Below are 20,449 nucleotides of genomic sequence, written 5' to 3'. Positions count from 1 at the left end.
TAGATGTCAAGGGGTTTCAAGAGCATAGCATTGGTGGTGTTAAGAAAGGGCAGAACTAAATATTCAAGCCTGAGTCAACAACAATGAAACCATGAAACCCAAAGTTTAACAACCAAATTTAAAAATGAGCCTGTGATGATGGTGGGTGGTGGGTGGCATGGGATGGACTTTGGAAACAATGATGGAGGGAGGTTGACACTGGTAGTAGGATGGGTGCTGAAATACTATGTCTAAAACTCAACTATAAAATACTTTGTAAATCTTGGAGCCAGAGCAGTGGCGCAAGTGCCTTGTGCACGGTAGCCTAGGACGGACTGTAGTTCAATTTCCCAGGCATCCCATATAGTCTCCCAAGCCAGGAGCGATTTTTGAGAGAATAGCCAGGAGTAACCCCTGAGTGTCACTGGGTGTGGCCCAAAAACCAAACCAAACCAAAACAAAACAAAAAACCTTTGTAAATCACAATGCTTTCAATATTTTTTTTTCATGAACCTTACTAGTACTTGGCGAACTCTTTCAGTTTGTTGCACTTTTCTTATGTAATTTTTTTTCGTTTTGGGACCACACTCTGCTGTGCTCAGATCTTATTCCTGGCTGTGTACTCAGGGATCACCCCTACTGGGCTTGGGAGACCATATGGGATGTCAAAGAAGGAACCTGGGTCGGCTGCCTGCTAGGCAAATTTCTTATCCAGTGTGCTATCACTCCAGCCCCTTTTCTTATGTAATTGTTTTCTTCCTTTTTCCCCTTTTACTCCCTTTTCAAAAAATAATTGTAATTATTTTTTTACAAAGTTGTTTAAAATTGATCTCCAGTCATATACTGTCCCAACACTCATCCCTTCACCAATGCACATTTCATGCCACCAATGTCCCCAGTTTCTTCTCCCACCTCACATCCTGGTTTGCCTCCTTGTATTTCTTTGGAAATTTTCTCTTCAGATCTGGAATGTCTCTTAGGTGGATCGTGAGCTTTCTGGAATGTTTTCCTATGCCTCTACACTCTTCATATTTTCTATTTTTCAGTGTATGGGTAAGTCATCAGAAAGTCTGACTGAGAATCTGTATATTCAAGATGGCCTGTCCATTTGCTGGCTTTATTTTAGCCAAAAGAGCCGAAAGAGAGCTGGCTGTTATAATGGGTACTTTTCAAATGCCAGAATGAAAAACACTTTGTTCTGAGGGTGCCAACATACCATTAGGTGACCTAATTCATCCCAAATAGTTTTTATTATTTTAGGTAGGAATCCTCTGATATTTTCCTAGGGACGAATGCCAGGCAGATAGTGTTATAGGGTGTGGAGCCCGGAAGACAGAATTTTGTATTTCCTTCTGTTTATTCCCCATTTTAGCTCTCTGATCTCTTTGTGAACATTTCCTCTTGGACTTTTACTTCTAGAAATTTCTTGACATCCCTCACTCATTGATACCATCTTTTTTCATCCTTTTTTTTACTGTTAGAAATGTATGCATTATTTTGTTCACTTTCATTTTAGAGTGGGTCTTGGGAGAGGGGAGATAAATACTTGTGCTCATAATGTGCAAACTAAAGTTAGAGTAGCTTTTTAAAATGGTTCTTTTGAAATGAACAAGCAGAAAAAAATAGGGCCAAAGCAATATAGTCAGTGGGTAGGGTCCTTGACTTGTGAGTTCCATCTGTGGCACCATGTATGTTACCCTGAGCCCTCCTGGAGTGAGCTCTGAGCACTGCCACTGTGATCCAAAAATACAACATAATAAACAGAAAAGAAACATGAGAACATGTTTCTTAGACCATGAGAACAAAAAGGGTTACCAGAACAGGATGGGAGCATAAATCTATTAAAAGAATCAGCTGTATGGGCATGGATAAAAATGAGACTTTTGGTGTCCAGCAGATATTGCTTTATGAAGCTATGCACCTAAAACCTATGTAATGTTACAAACTATTATTCAATTTTTAGGTTGTGTTTCAGAGTCCTTTTTTAGTACTGAGGACCAAATCCAGGGCCTCACACATGCAGGACAAGTTCTATATCACTGGGCTACATCACAAACTGTTAAATGATTTTGGGTGATTGAAAAGATAGCTCAAGGGGCTGAATACAGGCTTTTCATGCAGAAGGCCCAGCTTCAAATCCTGGCACCACTGGGAATGATCCTGATCCAACTTTCAAACACAGCCAGGTATAGACCATTCACTCCCAAATAATTGTTTTTGTTTGTTTGTTTGTTTTTTGTCACCTAGATTCTCCTTTCTGTGTAAAAGTCCCCTCTCCTATTCTCCCACAAGCCTTTTCTCTGAGTAAACTTTGGGGGGGGTGAGCAGGAAAATTGGTTGTTTTGCTTTCTTATTCTAGGCAGAACTCATTTTTAATTTATTTATTAATTCATTGTTAATAAATCCCTCAAATTATCAGCCCCCAGTTGTCTCATTTTAACCTGTTTTCTCTGGCTCCAGCCCTATCATGAGTGATCCTGGGGAAGTTTTTGGATCACTCCTATCCTCAGTCTCTGCCACTGGTACCCATAAAATCACATTAGTATCCTAGGCGAGGAACTGGAGCCCTGGGACCTGATCCTTGCCCTGGTCTACGACTGCTTCTCTCAGTGTTCTCACTGATTCCAGAGGGTCTGAGTTGTCAGCTGCATGCTGTGAGATGTGCTGAAGCAGAATTAGGTGGGTGCTTGGAGAGTTGCCCAGTCTCCTTGGCTCAGACAGGGGAGCAGGTGGGCCAGGGACAGGCCCTAAGCACACAGGAGGCTCTGCTGAGGCTTCTGCAACAGCAGGCTGCTCTAGCTGCTCCCTCTTCCGCCCACTCTCTTTCCCGTCATGACTGAACCTCCATCCATTTGCCTAAAGCAGAGGGAGACAAAAAGCGGGGGGGGGGGGGGACGACGACTCGAGAGCCAGTTATATCTTTCTTCTCCCTTGCTCTTCCTTCTCTCTTAATCCATGCTGCTAAGCTCATCTGAGATGCTTAACTCCACCATTTCTTTTTGGAATTTCTGTTTCACTATTCCTCTTTCAGTTCTTGAAGGGTAATAGCTTCCAGAAATACTGTTTAAAATGTATATAGTGTGGGAGCCTTTGGGCTTCACTCTGTCAGGGAAATAGAAGCAAGGTTAAGGAGAGAGGTCTGGTACATGGGCTGGTAAAAGAGAGAATATATGTTTTAGTTCTGCTATGACAAAAGGAAGCTTCTGTAGAGCAGTAACAAACATTGGTTTTGGAATCAGACAAAATCAGACTTGAATCTCACCTTCACAAGTTCATTGTGTGCCTGTAAGTAAATCACAGTGTTTCACTGAACCTGTTTTCACATCTATACAATGAAAATACTATTAATTGTCTGTATTACTATCATGATGAAAATATAAGTCCCAGATCATGGTACATTATTAAGATCAATTTATCACTTTGAAATTATTAAAAAGAAAAACTTTTTTGGTTTTGGGTCATACCCGGTGGCACTCAGGGGTTATTCCTGGCTCTGTGCTCAGAAATCACCCCTGGCGGCTCTGGGGACCATATGGGATGCCAGGAATAAAACCACTATCAGTCTTGGGTTGGCTGTGTGCAAGACAAATGCCCTACTGCTGTGCTATCTTCCCTGCTCCCAAAAAGGAAGAATATTTTCAGGCCCAAATAAGGCCTGCTCTAGCAATCAAAAGGGGTGAGATCTTAGGGAAGGTAGCATTTGACTTCATTCCTCCTTAGACTAACCCAATGATTTCCCAACAATTACAGAATGAATTTTGCACTCTGGCTTATTTAAGACTCTTTATTGTAGTGTGGGCTTATCTTACTTCTCTTTAAAAATAAAAAGTTCTTTATATCTTAAAAAGAAAAATTACAAGTGATAGGTAAGTATTTTATTAATTAAGTATGCAGTAATCTTAACCATTTTCTTCGGCATTTTTCTTATCATCACAGTTCAATGAGTAGTGGAGAGAAAAGACCATTGGAAGAGTAATGACAAGCAGAAGGATAACCAACAACTGAAACTACCATGGTCTTGATTTGGCATTCCCAGTACCACCATCCTCTTCCATGTGTGTAGACCCATTTCTGAAAGCAGTTGATTACATTCACTATCCAATAAGCTTTTTGATTCATCCTATGGTTCATTTAGTTCTTCTTCTCTTTTGATAACCTTAGTAGAATTTTTTTTGTTATCAGTATCTCATCCACATGACTTCTTTATCTGTCTCTCCCTTTCTTTTTCATTTCTAGGTCTGATTCTTGGTCCAGATGGTTCCTTAGAAATGAATGTTTCTCTCTCTATACCTTTCAAAAGGATTTCATTTTCACTTTCACCACTCATAATTTCAGAGATACTTGAACTTGGGACATCTTTACCAAGGGCTGTTCTATTTCTTAACTGTCACAATCTTCCTGATACTTGCAGTCTGAGAAAGCTTGTATGTGCTTCTTTGTGTCAGACTATATTCATCTAGCCATTTTGTATCCTTCCATATCTTGTAATCGAGTATTTGGGGGAGCACAGCTGGTGGTGGTCAGAGGTTACTCTTGGCTCTGCTCCCAGAAATTACTCCTGGCAGGCACAGGGGTGATATGAGATGCTGGGAATTGACCCTGATTGGCCGCATGCAAGATCTACCAACTGTGCTATCACTCTGGCCCTAGCAGTCAAGTTTTACTGAAAAGCCTAGGATTACCTAACATAATAGACTTAATTTTGCATCCATGCTTATATTCTGACTGTTCTCATGACCACAAATGCCTTTTTACCCATTGTTATGGCAGATCTCAGCATGATTTTTGAAGAATATCTCTAATGAACCTCATTTCACTATTCCAAGCATTTGGAAACAGCAAAAAATACAGATAAAATCTCTGCCTTGCAGAGCCGTCGTTCTTGTCTATGTATATGAGGGCTAGGAGTAAAAGAGAAACTACTAAGCAAGTACAGAATATGTCAAATGGCATTAAGCACTACTGAAAAGAATAAAACTGGCCATGGGAGCCTAGAGAGTGTAGACATTTCAACCATCTTCGTCATCATCAGTGTTTGTGTGACCATCATTAAGTAGCATTTTCTCACTTAAGAATTTTCCAAGATTACATCCTCATTGCAGTCATAATCCTTTAAACAGTTTTGTCATTTTAAGTTCCATCATTTTAGTGCTATCATTAATGATAGATATTGTCTCAGATTAGTAAACTGGACCTTATATGAGCAAATTACTGTTAGGGGGTCAGAGCTAGGATTTAGACAAAAGCTTATTTCTCCTTAAGCCTGTGCTTAAAATCACTATTTTTTTCTGTCATCAGTAGGTATAAATACAACCTGTGGAGTCAGAATTATTATGCCTATTTTATATTTAGGGAAACTTGGATTCAGAGAGAGGAATGAATTCAAGCATTCATTCATTCACACCAAATAAAAGTATTTGTACTTAGATCTGTCCTCAAAGCCAGGCCTTCATATAAACCTAAGGACTAGGAAAATATGTACTTGTAAGCCTCTACATTTGTGGAGGATCAGTTGAGGTCCTCATGCACTCTTCTCTTTCAATCTGTGGTTCAGAAGAACCTTAAGATGTCTATGTGATGGATACGCAGACCACATTAAAATTTCATCTATATTCCCTTCCCCTTGAACCTAGCAAACAAATATGGATAATAAAACCAAACAATTCCTGAAAGTAAGTTCAGAAACTCTAGGTCAGGAAATTCTGGGGCCCTGGAGACAAAGTGTGCCCTCTAAAAGGGAAAGAGACAAAGATCCAGATGAGCACATTGCCTTGACTCAGATATTTTATCTTTTAAAGAAGGCCTCTAATGTGTGGGGCCCAGTGGAAGAGCAATTTCCAAGTATCATCTATGAATGATACTAAGGTATATTATAGGCTGGTGGCTAGATTATCTTTCTTTGATTTCCTTAGCTAGGACTATCTTTGTTGTGAGAAGGGGCCTAGGAGGGAATCTAGGGTGTTTGGTTAGTGAAATATATAACCTCCCAGCCAGATACTGGATATGCATCAGATTCTAAGATCATCTTAACATAACCTTGTTCATAGTAGTTTTTGCATACTTATTTTTATTTCTCAGGCACTTTAAAATGATATACCTAATGCATCTTTCTAGTAGAATATTTAGAAAAACTTGGAAAAATAAAGAAGGAAAACATTACCCATAATTTCAGTGCATAAAGCACCCACTATAGGCATTTTAATAATTCCTTCATTTTTTGAATTATTTTCATATGGTTGAAACAATATTTCATGTATCTATTTTCTTGCATATTTCATTGAGTATTTCTCCATGTGATTGTATATAATACATAATTTATTTCTTTTCTGTTTTCTGTGTTGTGGATCAATCCAATGACAGGTGATCTATAGATGAAACAAAGACTGGTTCTGTTTTTTATAACCATCTTTTTTTGCCACATTGACAGTGCTTAGGAGCTATTCCTGGCTCTGTGCTTGGGGTTTGCTACTAGCAATGCTTGGGGAACCATTGAACCAAGGTATCCCATATACAAAGCATGCTTTACGTGTGCTTAGTCTATTGAACTCTTGAAATATTTCTATGGCCCATAACAATCATTTGAGATGGTTTTGAGTCACACCCAGGAGTGCTCAAAGCTTACTTCTTTTTTTTTCCGAGTCACACCTGGCAGTGCTCAGGGGCCACTCCTGGATCTACACTCAGAAATCGCTCCTGGCAGGCTCGGGGGACCATATGGGATGCCGGGATTTGAACCACCATCTTGTATGCAAGGCAAATGCTTTACCTCCATGCTATCTCTCTGGCCCTATCAAAGCTTACTTCTGACTTTGTGCTCAGGGATCATATCCCAGTAGGCTCAGGGGACCATATATAATGGTTGCCACAGGTCCTTTAGGATAGTTGCATGCAAGGTAAACATCCTGCCCACTGTACTATACTCTCTGGCCTGCTGACCATTATTTTTAGTGGAAATTGTAATGTACATAATTATCTTATTAATGTATTACATTGAAACTGGGTCTATTTTTTCACTATGTTAATTATGTTACCAGAATTATGATTGCATATACATCTTTGAAAGAACTTAAAGCTTTTAGAGAAATGGCATTGTGTAGGGACAATTGTATTAAACTTTTCGTTTTCAGGTGATCCCTCTAACTATGATTCATTTTTATAGTCCTTCATTTATTAACTCCTTCCATTACCACATATTTACCCTCTACTTCTGTGGACCAGACTCTCAGAACTGGTGATACAGAGCTGATAACATGGAGGGAGCCCTAGCTCACTAGGATCTCCCAGTCTGCAGAGTCAGGCATGGAAATACAAGGGGTCCTCAACTCTTATATGGACATTAAGAAAACTTCCTTGGGTCCAGAGCGATAGCACAGTGGTTTGTATGTTTGCCTTGCACATGGCTGACCTGGGTTTGATTCCCGTCATCCCATATGGTCACCCAAGCCTGCCGGGAGCAATTTCTGACTGTATAGACAGGATGGCAATTCTGAGTGTAGAGCCAATAGATGGCATTTGAAAGTCTTCTAAGTAAGAAAATTTCATCCCAGTAACTGTAGTAGTGCACAAACTAACAAGCTTCATCTATATACATAATTTGCCATCAGCTTGTTGGTCATGGTAAATGATTACCAGCCAAGAACTCTTAAGAGATGTATACTTTATTTCATGTAATTTCCACATAAGCAGAGTTGGCACAGTTTAAAAACAGATTTTTTCATTTACTGCTGGTGGGAATGTTGACGAGTCCAGCCTTTTTAAAAGACAATACGGACATTAAAAAGAAACTAGGAATTGAGCTTCAATACAGCCCATCAATGTTACTTCTGAGAATTTACTCCAAGAGCCACAAAACACAATGCAGAAAAGACATCTGCACTCCTATGTTCATTGCAGTACTATTCATAAGTAGCCAAAATCTGGAAACAACCCAGTGTCCAAGAACAGATAAAGAAACTAGAAAAAGTATCACGTTGAGTAAACTCTATCAGAGGGAGAGGAACAGAACGATCACTCTCATATGTGGAATATAATGAAACCTCATAGAGGAATATCAAATGCCCAAAGGCAATAGAAACAAAAAGCAGGAGAACTGATATTCAACAAGAAACTTTTCACTGGGGTTGGGAGATTTCTGAGCACAAAGCCAGGAGTAACTCCTGAGCGCCGCCAGGTGTGACCCAAAAGAACCAAACAAAAACAACACCAAAAAAAAAAAAAAAGAAAAAGAAAAAAAAGAAAATTCAGTAAGCAAAATTATCCGTATTACTAGGGAGGGAGAGAAGTTGGCTGGCAAAGGACATATAATTATATATATATATGATATTGTTTATAGTTTCTTAGTATCTTTGATAATATAAACTGCTAATAGTGATTTGACTAAAACTGAGAAACAACTACAGTGGTGTAGTGAAAGGAGGAATGCTTACCTACATGACAACTGGAGTCCAGGGTGCCAGTGTTTGTAAGAGAGCTATATAATCTCTCTGAATAGTAGGTACTTGGTACATAAAACTTCAAGAAATATAAGTATGGGCCGGAGAGATAGCATGGAGGTAAGGCATTTGCCTTGCATGCAAAAGGACGGTAGTTCAAATCCCAGCATCCCATATGATCCCCCGAGCCTGCCAGGAACGGTTTCTGAGTGTAGAACCAGGAGTAACCCCTGAGTGCTGTTGGGTGTGACCCAAAAAACAAAAAAAAAAAAAAAAAAAAAGAAAAGAAAAGAAAAAGAAATATAAGTATGTGTATGTTCTTTAGAAACCAACCTAAAACGTAATTTAAATGATTGAAAATGGGGACTGGAGCGATAGCACAGTGGGTAGGAAGTATGCCTGGCACACAGCTAACCTGGGTTCAATCCTTGGCATCCCCTGAGTATTGCCAGGAATGATCCCTGAGCTCAGAGCCAGGAGTAACCCTTGAGAATCACTGAATGTGGGCCTCCTCAAAAAAGCAGAATTGAACATGGTTATCATCTTTGACATACTGTGTGACTTGAAATATATGTGCATGTATTAATTTGGTAAAAAAAAATTTTAAACTGCATGCAAGTAGATCTATCACTCAAACGATAGAGTACATGCCTTCATTTACAAAAGCCCAGGTTACTCATTTAGGTTCTAAAATCTCCCTGATCACTTTGGTGAAAATCACAAAACAAATTTTAAAAGTAAAACAGGCGCTGGATGCTAGCTTAATGGGACTAGTGCATGCTTTGCATTCAGAAGGCCTGAATTCGATACCCGGCATAGCTAGGGTATCCTGAGCACCAAACCAGGAGTAGCCCTGAGTTACCAGGTGTGATCACTAGAAAATAGATAATTGAGATTATGACAAAGAAATAGTACAGGACGTAACATCCTTGTCTTTCATGCATCCAACCCTGGTTCACTTCCCTGGAATCATACGTGATCCCTTGAGCACAGAGCTAGAAATCATTCCCAACCACTTTCAGGAATGTTCCACAAAACAAAAATAGGTTCAGAGCAATAGTACAACAGGTCAGGCACTTGCTTTGCTCACAGATGACCAGGTTAGATTTCTGCTATCCCTTATGGTCCCTTGAACACCACCAGAGCCAGAGAACAGAGTACAGAGTCCCTGAGTACAGAGCCAGGAGTAAGCCCCAAGCACTGCCAGGTGTATCCCCAAAACAAAAAGAAAAACAAATTAAAAAGAAAATTAAGAATAATACACTAAAAAATAAAACTTAGCAATATGGCTAGCATTATGTATCTCATATTAGCAAGAGAAGCACACTTTATATAGGCAATCTATAATTATTTATGAATGTTTTATGTCTATCACTATGTCTATGCGTTTTAAAATACAGTTCTTTGGGGCCAGTGAGGTGGCACTAGAGGTAAGGTGTCTGCCTTGCAAGTGTTAGCCAAGGAAGGACCGCGGTTCCTTATGGTCCCCCAAGCCAGGGGCGATTTCTGAGCGCTTAGCCAGGAGTAACCCCTGAGCATCAAATAGGTGTGGCCCAAAAAACAAAAACAAAAAAATACAGTTCTTTGAAATTTTGCATCTTAGCTTGTAAGATCCTTTTTATTTGTATTACATTTTTTTGATCATAGGGATTAAAATTATGCAAAATACATAATTTACCACTTACGTCCTTATCTTTTATATTAAGTAATGTTAGTTTATAAGACAATATTATTTTTCTTTATTTAAGGCAACATTTGGTGAGGCTAATGAATTGCTACTTGCTCTGAGATTAGGAATCACTCCTGGTGGAGTTTGATGGACTGAATGGGAAAAGGGATCAAACCTGGTCAGTCACATCAAGACATTTAACCTATCCACTGTGCTACTTCACCAGTCCCTGTATTTTTTTATTTTATTTTTAGTTTTTGGGCTACATCCATTTATGCTCAGGGATTACTCCTGACTCTGTACTCAGGAATTACTCCTGGTGGTGCTTGGGGGACCATATGGTGTGCTTAGGATTGAACCTAAATCAACTGCATGCAAGGCAAGCATTCTATGCACTGTACTAGGATTCTGACCTGTATTTTTTTCATTTGTCAAATGCACCAATTTTTTCTGCTTTGTTTATATATTTCTCTGCCTTCCCTCTATTGATCCTATTGCTTCCACAGTGGGTGGGTGTTTTATACATTTGATTGTGTTGCTTGTACATTTAGCAGTACTTACTCCTTCATCTATGTTGCTCCTGCACATTCTAGTTGTAATATAGGAAATCACTGCAAATTCACATATGATCTCTGGGGGTCACACTCCTGGTCCCAATTTTGCACATCTGTTAGTCTCAGTGCATTTTAGTAGTCACCTCTTTTTCTTGTTTGTTTTGGGGCCACACCTGGAGGTGTTCAAGGGTTACTGGATCTGCACTTAGTACTCACTCCTGGTGGTGATCAGGGGACCATATAGGAATTTGGGGATTGAACCCAGGTCAGCCATGTAAAAGGCAAGCATTTTACCCACTGTACCTCCTTTAAATAGGGTACTCATGCATACCTGACTGTGGCACAATTGGATATCACTTTTGTATTGCAGTAGAGCTGCCAGGACCACATGTGGTATTTGTGGCAATGACAGGGATCAAACTCATGACCTTGTTCTTATAAGAGATGCTTTAGCCATGGAACAATCTCCCCGTCCTCATGATACACACACATACAAATAAACACACATACACCACAGTGCTAATCTCTCTGCACTGTAGTCTATTGGACCCCTCTTCATACTTCCAACCTACTCCCTGCCCCCACTTAGTCATCTCAGTTCTGTGGATAAGAATCTAGAAGTTTTTCATTTGACTTTGTTCCCTTTGTTTCTTTTTATCCTGCATATAACTGAGTTCAATCAGTATTTATGTTTCCCCTGAGTTATCTTGACACCCCCAGTTCCTTCCATATTATAGCAAAATATAAGATTTCATCTTACGGGCCCGGAGAGATAGCAGCCGATCCAGGACCAAAGGTAGTTGGTTTGAATCCCGGTGTCCCATATGGTCCCCCGTGCCTTCCAGGAGCTATTTCTGAGCAGACAGCCAGGAGTAACCCCTGAGCACCGCTGGGTGTGACCCAAAAAAAACAAAAAAGATTTCATCTTATATTGCAGAGTATTCCATTGTGTTATATTTCACAAATTTTATTACCTGTTGTTGGACTCAGCATTTTCCTCAGATCCTTACTACTGTAAGTAGTGTGAAAATATGTTTTCAAACATTGTTTTCATGTTCTTTGAATAGATACCCAGGAGTGGAGTGACCTGATAATGTGGTAGATCTATTTTTAATATTTTCTATCATCACTTCCTTTTTCTTTGCTCTTTTTGTTACAGTGAGAGGATCACAAACACTTAGTTGTGATGTTCACCAGGGGTTGTGCACTTGGTTGAAGTGCTCACACACTTAATTGTAGTGCTTACCAGGGGATGTGCATGTTCATTGATCACATACACTCCCTTGCACCAGTGTACTGTGGTGCTGTGGAACCCAAATGGCAGCATCACTGAATTTGTGCCTGGCATGTGAGGCAATGACTCGTGACCTCGTGCATTCCATTTTCAGTATTTTTGAGAAATCTTCACACACTTTTCCATATAAACTGAACCAATTTATATTCCAAATAGTCGATGAAAATTCCTTTTTTCTCTGCACTCCTATCAGCATATAGAGGCACAAATGTTCCATGTAACAAAGACTAATTGTTCTAAAACAAATTTTCTGAAAGAGTATATGTGATGGAGAGTGAAATTTTTTTCACAGAAGGTGCTAGAAATTGAACTAAGGGTCTCACAAAGCAAGACGAGAGCTCTGTCACTAAGCCACATTCCTAGTCCCAGCGGTTTAAAGATTTATAGAACTTGGCCAGCAGGGGATGTCAACTATTAAATATTTGAAGCAGGAGATTGTGTCAAATGGTTTGAGCTTTTGAGATATTCCTTTATTGGTTAGTGTGAGAAGGGCATTATCCCTTGATGATGTTTCATTAGACAAACTGATTTGAGGAAAGAAGGTATCTAGAATAGCCTGTAGCCTGATTCTCAGCTTTTAGAGAGATATGCATGATACCTGGGCCAAAGTACCAGCAGATTTCTCCTCAAGATCTCCTGGGAGGAAAATTGTTTAGATTTGTCCTTCAAAAATATTTCCTGGGCCATAGCAATAGTACAGCAGGTAGAAGTGCTTGCAATACACATGGCCAACCTGGGTTCAATCTCTGAACTCCATATGGTCCCCTCAGAAGTAAGCCTCCAGTATGGCCCAAAAATAAAACAAAAAAGTCTCCTGGGCTAGGAATGTAGCTAAGTGATACAGTACACATTTCACATGTATGAGAGCCTGGGTTTGATCCCTAGTACTATGAAAAAGAGCCTTTCCTGGGGCTGGAGAGATAGCATGGAGGTAGTGTGTTTGCCTTGTATGCAGAAGGACGGTGGTTTGAATCCTGGCATCTCATATGGTCCCCCCAGACTGCCAGGAGCAATTTCTGAGCATAGAGCCAGGAGTAACCTCTGAGCGCTTCTGGGTGTGACCCAAAAACCAAAAAAAAAAGAGCCTTTCTTTCCTTCCTTCCTTCCTACTTCCCTCTCTCCCTCCCTTTCTCTCTTCCTTTCTCCCTCCCTTTCTTCCTCCCTCCCTCTTTTCCTTCCTTCTTTACTTCCTTCCATTCCTCCATTTCTTCTTCCTTTCTCCCTCCCTTCCTCCTTTTCTCCCTCCCTCCCTCCCTCTTTCTCTCCCTCCCTCCCTCTTTCTCTCCCTCCCTCCCTCTTTCTCTCCCTCCCTCCCTCTTTCTCTCCCTCCCTCCCTCCTTCCCTCTTTCTCTCCCTCCCTCCCTCCCTCTTTCTCTCCCTCCCTCCCTCTCTCCCCCTTCCTTTCTTGCTTCCTTGCTTCCTTCCTCCCTCCTTCCCTCCCTCTGTTCCTTGCATTTTAAACAGCAACATGGTCTCAAACTGCTCTGGTTAGTAGATATTAAACAAGCATAGGGGGGTGAAAATTTCTATTAAAAATGGAAATTACAGGGCCCGGAGAGATAGCACAGCGGTGTTTGCCTTGCAAGCAGCCGATCCAGGATCAAAGGTGGTTGGTTCAAATCCCGGTGTCCCATATGGTCCCCTGTGCCTGCCAGTAGCTATTTCTGAACAGACAGCCAGGAGTAACCCCTGAGCACCGCCGGGTGTGGCCCAAAAACCAAAAAAAAAAAAAAAGGAAATTACAGTGGGGAAAACAAGAAGTCACATATTTATTTTCCTCACACTCTACCTCAAAAAAAGAATTGTATCTAACTTTGTTCACATTTTTATTATAACTTAATGCTTTAGGGCACTAAACAACAGGGCCTACCTTTCAAGATTTACAACTCCTCACATAATGAGCCCTAAGTTTTTCAATTAAACACTGAAGTTTGAGACTTTCTTTTTGTTTGATTTTTGACCATGGTGAAGTGGGGCAGAAAATCTGGTGGTGTTGGCATTCAAACTAGGGTTTGGCTGCATATAAATCAAGGGTCTCTAGTCCTTTCTTCCAGAGTCAAATCACGACTGGTGGACCATATACTCTTTGTGACAATATATATAATCTGTATAGATATTCTATCTTTCTAATAACTGCATATCAAGTTCCTGATACATTTTATGTTTATTTTATTAGATGAGTAAATTCAGGGGAAACATTGTGGTTGATTTAAGTTCAGGCATTTGAAGGAAAATATCACATTGTTCTCAGGTACTTTTAAAGATGGCTTGAAAGCTCCAAATCTGAGGCAGGGAATCCAGCCAGGAGGTGAAGGCACATATCCCAATGGGCAAATTGAGGGCCCACAATGTTTTAATTATTCTGCCATGTTGTCCCTAGAAGCCCCACAAAGGCACAAGAACATTCTATACTTGGCCTTTTTATTCTCCTATCTGCCAAATTTCCTTGTGTACTTGGAAACAGCAATATCAAAATCCTTGGCCAGTTTACATGCTCAGTTTTTGGCTCCAAAGATATTGTCTCTATATGCGAAAGATTCAACAAGTTATTGTTTATTGGCCATCACTCTTCTAAATATAAATTCTTATAGCTAAACTAGGCCTTCCATTAAGAGAAGTCTGTGGGAATAGCAGGAGAAACAATCTCTTCTCCTGACATGGATTGATTGATAATGGGAAACTTTTTTTACTGGGCCTTCGTTTTGACATGCAGATAACCAGCTCCAATTGATAGAAGAGAAAAACTTTGAAATTAGGAAGAAATGAAGGGCCTGATGATTATTTGGATTTTAGCTATCACAAGTTTATCACTTTATAGATAAATAAATAGCTTCCAGATAGAAGTGACTTTTTCAAGTCTATACTGCTAACTAGGGAATGACTATAATTGGGTCAGTAGTCTGAGTGAGATTCTTTCCAAAAGAAGGATGGTCCAGCTTCAGGAAAGGATGGCTAGATTGGCCATAAGGTAGCACAATTTCCCTGGAGGGGCAAATGGATGCCCCAAGTTAATGAGGATTTTTTCATATTTAATTAGTAATCTACTAAATGTATAAAGTGGTGGTGTCCTGAAGTGGGCTGCACCCCCATAATGAGGCTCTTAGGGTACCATATACCTTCAAACTAGTAAGAATCAGTTCTTAGTGGATATATGACAAATTCATTTTACATTGAATCTGGAGCTTTCTCTCCATTTAGCTGCTATCTTGGAGACTAACATAATGGAAATCATTTTGGAAAAGCAGTGGTTATATGTTACATAACCTCTTTGAAGAAAGCACTGGAGAAAGGGGCTGTCTTAACACATGAGAATGAAAATCTAGTAACTTATCTGAAGAATATATTGGTATCTAGAACTGAGCTACTGGTCCTGAGGAAAAGGATGGTAAAGAGCACCAATTTTAGGGTTTTTAACATACTCCCCTAGTCAGGCGACCTGGGGCAAATGTTTAAAATTTCTCTAAGTCTCATATTCATAATCTTAAAAATTAAACAAGTATTTCCCACTATAAGCCTCAAGCAGATCATATGTGAAAAGAGGCCTAACCCTGTGCCTTGTTAATAGCAGATATGTGGTGTCTGTCCCCATAACAATAGAGATACTTGCACACATTGTTTATACTCCAAAGTATATTCTGCCAAGGCCCTGGTCCACCAGTGCCTTGAGATTTGTATAGGGTTGTTTGTTTGGGGGCCACAGCCAATGGTGTTCAGGGATCACTCTGGTAGGGCTCAGGGAACCATATGTGATTCCAGGGATCAAACCCAGATTATCTGTGTGCACGGAAAGCGCCTTACCCCAGGTACTATATCTCTAGTCCCTGCCTTGAGATTTTATAATCCTGGGTTTGGGTCTAGTACACAGGAGATGAAATAACTTTGTAGGGGATAGAGCTTGGCAGGGTAGTGTGGAAACAAGTGTGCCTACAACAGAAGGTTACTGTTAGGGAGAGAGGACAGGTTCTTTGTCCTAATTTGGGGAGTTGTTGAAGTTAGGTTCCTTCAACTTGGTACCTGAAAATAATTAAACAATTTTGTTACTCTAGAGTGAGTAACAACTCTACAGTGAGTAATTTTGTTACTCTAGAGTGAGATGAATCATTTAAATTAATGTGAAAAGATATTTGGTGTCTTTAGTTTCTGAAGGGTTAGAAAGCTAAAGACTAGTGTAATCGTATTGACTGAGCACGTACTTTTTGCTAAGGAGACCCTTACAGACACATCACAAATGGAGCGCTTCTTGGCACTGCACCACCCATGCCACAAGTGTAAACCCTTGAGGATTAACATGGGACAGTGTGTCCTCTAGAATGGTATGACTAATAAGTTGCAGAACCATACATGCTCTACTCACCTACAATCTGCACTAGTACTGGGATTTGTCCAGTCACACATTCTATAAATACTCCTTTCTGAAGCCCACCTCCCCTTTCTGTGTTTTCGACTCTCTCTCTCTCTCTCTCTCTCATATTTTTGGGTCATACTCAGCAGTGCTCAGGAGTTACTCCTGACTCTGTGCTCAGAAATTGCTCCTGGCAGGCTTGGAGGACCATATGGGATGCTGAGGATTGAACCAGAGTCTGTCCAAGGTTGGCCACGTGCAAGGCAAACACCCTACCACTATACTGTCACTCCAACATTCTCAGTTCTCATTTTGTGCCAGTGTCAGTATAGATGACATTTGCCACACCTGCAAAAATTTGTGCAACTGTTAAAAGTCTCTCTGCAACGTGAACCTATGTTGGGTTCATCTGCCCTCTCTGAAATCTGGTATAAAAGAGTGGGGGGTGAAGGAAGAAGAAAGTCTGCAAGAAAGTCTGCTTCTATATTTCTGTTAAGCCTCCCTCTCCTGTACACACACAAACTCACACACCCATACACGCACGCATGCACACACAGGCACACACGAGCTTTCAGAGGGACGTGAACCAGACTTCAGTTAGTTATTCCTTCAGTTCTTTCAAAGCTGTCCTCACTCTATTTTCCTCTCTTGTCCTTCTTTTGCCTCTAAGGGGGCCTCACAATGGAGGTAGAACAGTATAGTAGAAAGGAATCTAGAAAATGACTCACTTAGCTTCTTAACCTCATTCTCTTTATCTGCAAAACAAGTAGGTTGGACAAGGAAATTTGCAAAGCCTTTTCTATGTTGTTAATAACCCCTAGCATTTGTCTGCTGCATTCCATAAGGCTTAATTATCTCAACAGTCCTATAAGCACTAGCCATATGTTACAAATGGGGAGACTGAGGCTCAATTTTCAAGAAGGGAAGTGACTCATCCTAGCTACTAGGATGCTATGTACAGAGCCAATATCTGCACTTGCTCTATGTTTAAAGCTGGAGTTTTGCCTCTGTCCACAGAATCACTCCTTATTGTGATCCACAGACACACCTATGGTGGGGGATAGTCACTGGCAGGCCTCTGACCTTGACTTTAAGCAATCTTTCCCTTAAGTGTACACCACAATGTGACATTCCTTCTTTTCCCAGCCCATAACTGGAAAGGCTTTTTGCCATCTCAGGGACTTTACACTAGTGGTCCTCCCTGCTTTAAACTCCATTCACTTTGTCATGGTGTACTTTAGACTCAAGACTGCTACAGAGGGCAAAGGGAAATTATAGAGTGTATGCTAATGGTAACTGTATTTACTGTTTCTCTTCCAGATCTGATGGTGAGAATTCCAGAACTGTCAGGTCAGTAGCTCCTTTATTTTATATTCATTGGGAGATGGGATGGGGACTGGGTGTGGAGACCTTTAGTTACTGGGGGCAGAAGTGGGGGCTAACTCAAAGGGTCTTATCCTATTGGCATCAGGGGTAGGTATGGAATGGAGTAGAGTGGGAGGGCCAACTGGATGTGGCAGGGGTGTAAAAGGGGTGAAAACTACTCCTCAGTCTTTCTGACCCTAACTGCATCAAGAGTTGGGATAAACTCTTCAAGGACTCATGAGAGTGACCCAGATGGGAAGGTTAACCTGCAGAGATGCCCATTGTGGGCCTGGAACCTTTTCCACCTTCCCCTTTAAGAGAAGAGAAAATTAGTAGGTGGGATTTGCTATCAAATGTTATAAGATTTACCCTAAATGCTGTATCCCTGTGCAGTAGGATTTCTGTAAAGGCTCCACTTACCACAAGAATTAAGAAACCAGACAGGTATAAGAGAGAAAAGCAGGGGTCAAGGGGCTTTGAGCCTTGTGGACTGAGAGAGCCACAGAGAGGGAAAGTTTTGGTATGAGACATCTTACACAGTAGAAATTTACATTATAGTGGCAAGCATGCTTTTGACTATTTGGTTGTGTGTGTGTGTGTACTTAGGAAAAAAAGGGTGGCAAGTTTTACTTAAGTTTTCAGAATGTTACCTGTCACTTTAGGTGGAAGTAAAATTGGACTAGAGACTAGGGCTTTTTGTGTGTTTCCCAGGTTTTAACCCACCAGAAGATACAAGTGTCAAATATAGAGACTCTAGAACTATTGGGAGGTTCACAGTAGCAGCCAGATAGTCTTAGCATCCAGGCCTACAACATTAAAATAGGCCTCAGAAGATGTGATAAGCTCAGGCAGCAGAAGCCCAGGACATACCCCATGTCACAGTCAGTGCTTTGACTAGCATATAAAATACCTATGTAATGAGTAGACTCTTCTGATCAGATCATCTGGACAAATGTTTCCTTTCCACTGGGCTTTCTCAACATTTTGCCAGGGCTCCTTACTCACTGAGCAAAGTACAGGTTGGATTTTTGCCCTCACTATAACTCAGCAATGAACATGGGAACATTTTGCCCAGACATCTGTTATAGTCCAAGCCTGACATCTGGGCAGTGGGCAGGTACAAGGGCAGAGTATCCAGCATACAGATGCAGGTTCATCATGAGATGTCTTAGCACCCTCAGCTAGAGGTCTGGTCTAGGCATGCAAATGTTCAGGGCTGGGTTTTGAACTATGGGATTAGAAGCACTGGGCCAGCAGGAAAATGGTAGGGAGGATTGAATGAATACAGTCCTCTTGTCCAGTCAAATGTAAATGATAAGACAGTTGCCCCAGCATGAAATAAAGGACTAGGGCATGGACACAGCTTGTGTTTACATTTAGGAAGATCCTGATCCAGTAAAGGATGTGGAGCTTGCTCTTCCCCTTATGGGTTTGAAGAGAGGCAACTTGGGTTAAGTATGAGCATAGGCCCCCCAGCCAGCTGCATTGAAATATCTTCAGTTGAATAACCCAATTTAAGTCATCTCATGTTTTGAGCTCTTCTTAGCAAGGAAATTCCTGGGACCTATAACTCAGAGTATTTAATAACTATAATCATAGTCCTACCATGACATAGGCTGGCCCTTTCCAGCTGACAGAAGTTATCAGGGATTTTCTTTTGTTTCTTTCTCCCAATGGCATTGGCTGGCTTTGTCATCCATTTACAGTGGGTTTTGCCTACAGCCATGAAACTAATAGCTGGTTGAGCCCAGAGTCAAACCTTGATCTTCCTGGCACCAAGCCTGAGGTCCTGCCTATGGGTCACTGAGGAAGCTTACAACATCCTTGCAGATAATAATAATCATCATCTTCATCCTCATTCTAATAATTAGTAATATTAGCAGTGATTGTTTACTCCTCACATACTAAGAACTCTGAACAAGATCTTATTTAATGGCACTACAGCCCTTTTAGACATGAATTAGCATCATTCACCTTCATATTAGGAAAATGAAGTTTCTAGGATGGTTATTGCCCTGTCCAAGGAGAGCAGACAAAAGGGGCAAGCTGGCCTTATTCTGACTCACTCTCAGGATATCTGGTTCCAGAGACAGCACTTTAGGCCCAAGTTAGGTTCAGAGGTTTGGAGTCCTTAAAGACTTAGCAAAGGGGAAGCTCAGGGTTGAATCTAGGCTTCAGATTTTGAGTATATGGCAATAAGCCCATTTCAGAAAGGGCCAGCCAGGACCAGGTAGGGCCATTTTTTCATTTAAAACCCACATATAAATTCTTGACTCTAGTTAGTTAGGGATCAGAACCTAAATCATAAGAAAGGCAGTGTCTTGGGGCTAGAGCAATAGTGTAGCAGGCTCAATCCCCAGTATCCCATATGGTCCCCTAAGCTCTGGCAGGAGTAATTTCTGAAAGCAAAGCTAAGCACTGCCATATGTGCCCCCCCCAACAAATAACAAACAAAAAATGGGCAGTGGCCGAGCTGGGCTGTGGATGGCAGGTGTACAATCTATTGCCTAAGAGTGGAACCAGTGTTCACAAGAATTGATAGGAAGGGTAGAGAAAGGATAGAAGGCCATTGGGAGGCTGAGTCACTGGCACTTCCTATTATCACTGGACTTTGAGGGGAGGGTGCAGTAGAAAGGCTGAGCTTAGCAACATAGTATGGGGGAAGGGAGAGCACAACTGCTGGATCCAGGCAAGGAGCCACATTTATGGCAAGATTGCTCTCTAGTTACATGACATGCCTTTTTGTATCTAGGAACCCAGTGTCCTCATTTAACCAAACATTGTGAGAAAGGAAAGGTCTTTGTGTATATAGAA

The 20,449-nt window shown here is 40.9% G+C and overlaps 1 protein-coding gene across 2 annotated transcripts in view; it reads left to right on the top strand.

Moving 5' to 3' along the window:
* IQSEC2 (IQ motif and Sec7 domain ArfGEF 2) overlaps nucleotides 1-20,449 on the top strand; it is a 99,418-nt gene that overhangs the window by 22,996 nt on the left and 55,973 nt on the right. For both annotated transcript variants that reach the window (XM_049767144.1, XM_049767145.1), the window contains exon 2: nucleotides 17,591-17,620. In XM_049767144.1, the coding sequence (XP_049623101.1) occupies nucleotides 17,591-17,620 (30 nt within the window). The remainder of the gene's footprint in view (nucleotides 1-17,590; nucleotides 17,621-20,449) is intronic.

The sequence above is a fragment of the Suncus etruscus genome, chromosome X, assembly GCF_024139225.1.
Source record: "Suncus etruscus isolate mSunEtr1 chromosome X, mSunEtr1.pri.cur, whole genome shotgun sequence".
NCBI lineage: Eukaryota > Metazoa > Chordata > Mammalia > Eulipotyphla > Soricidae > Suncus > Suncus etruscus.
The sequence above is the reverse complement of the archived record's forward strand: the minus strand, read 5'-3'. Positions and strand labels throughout refer to the sequence as shown.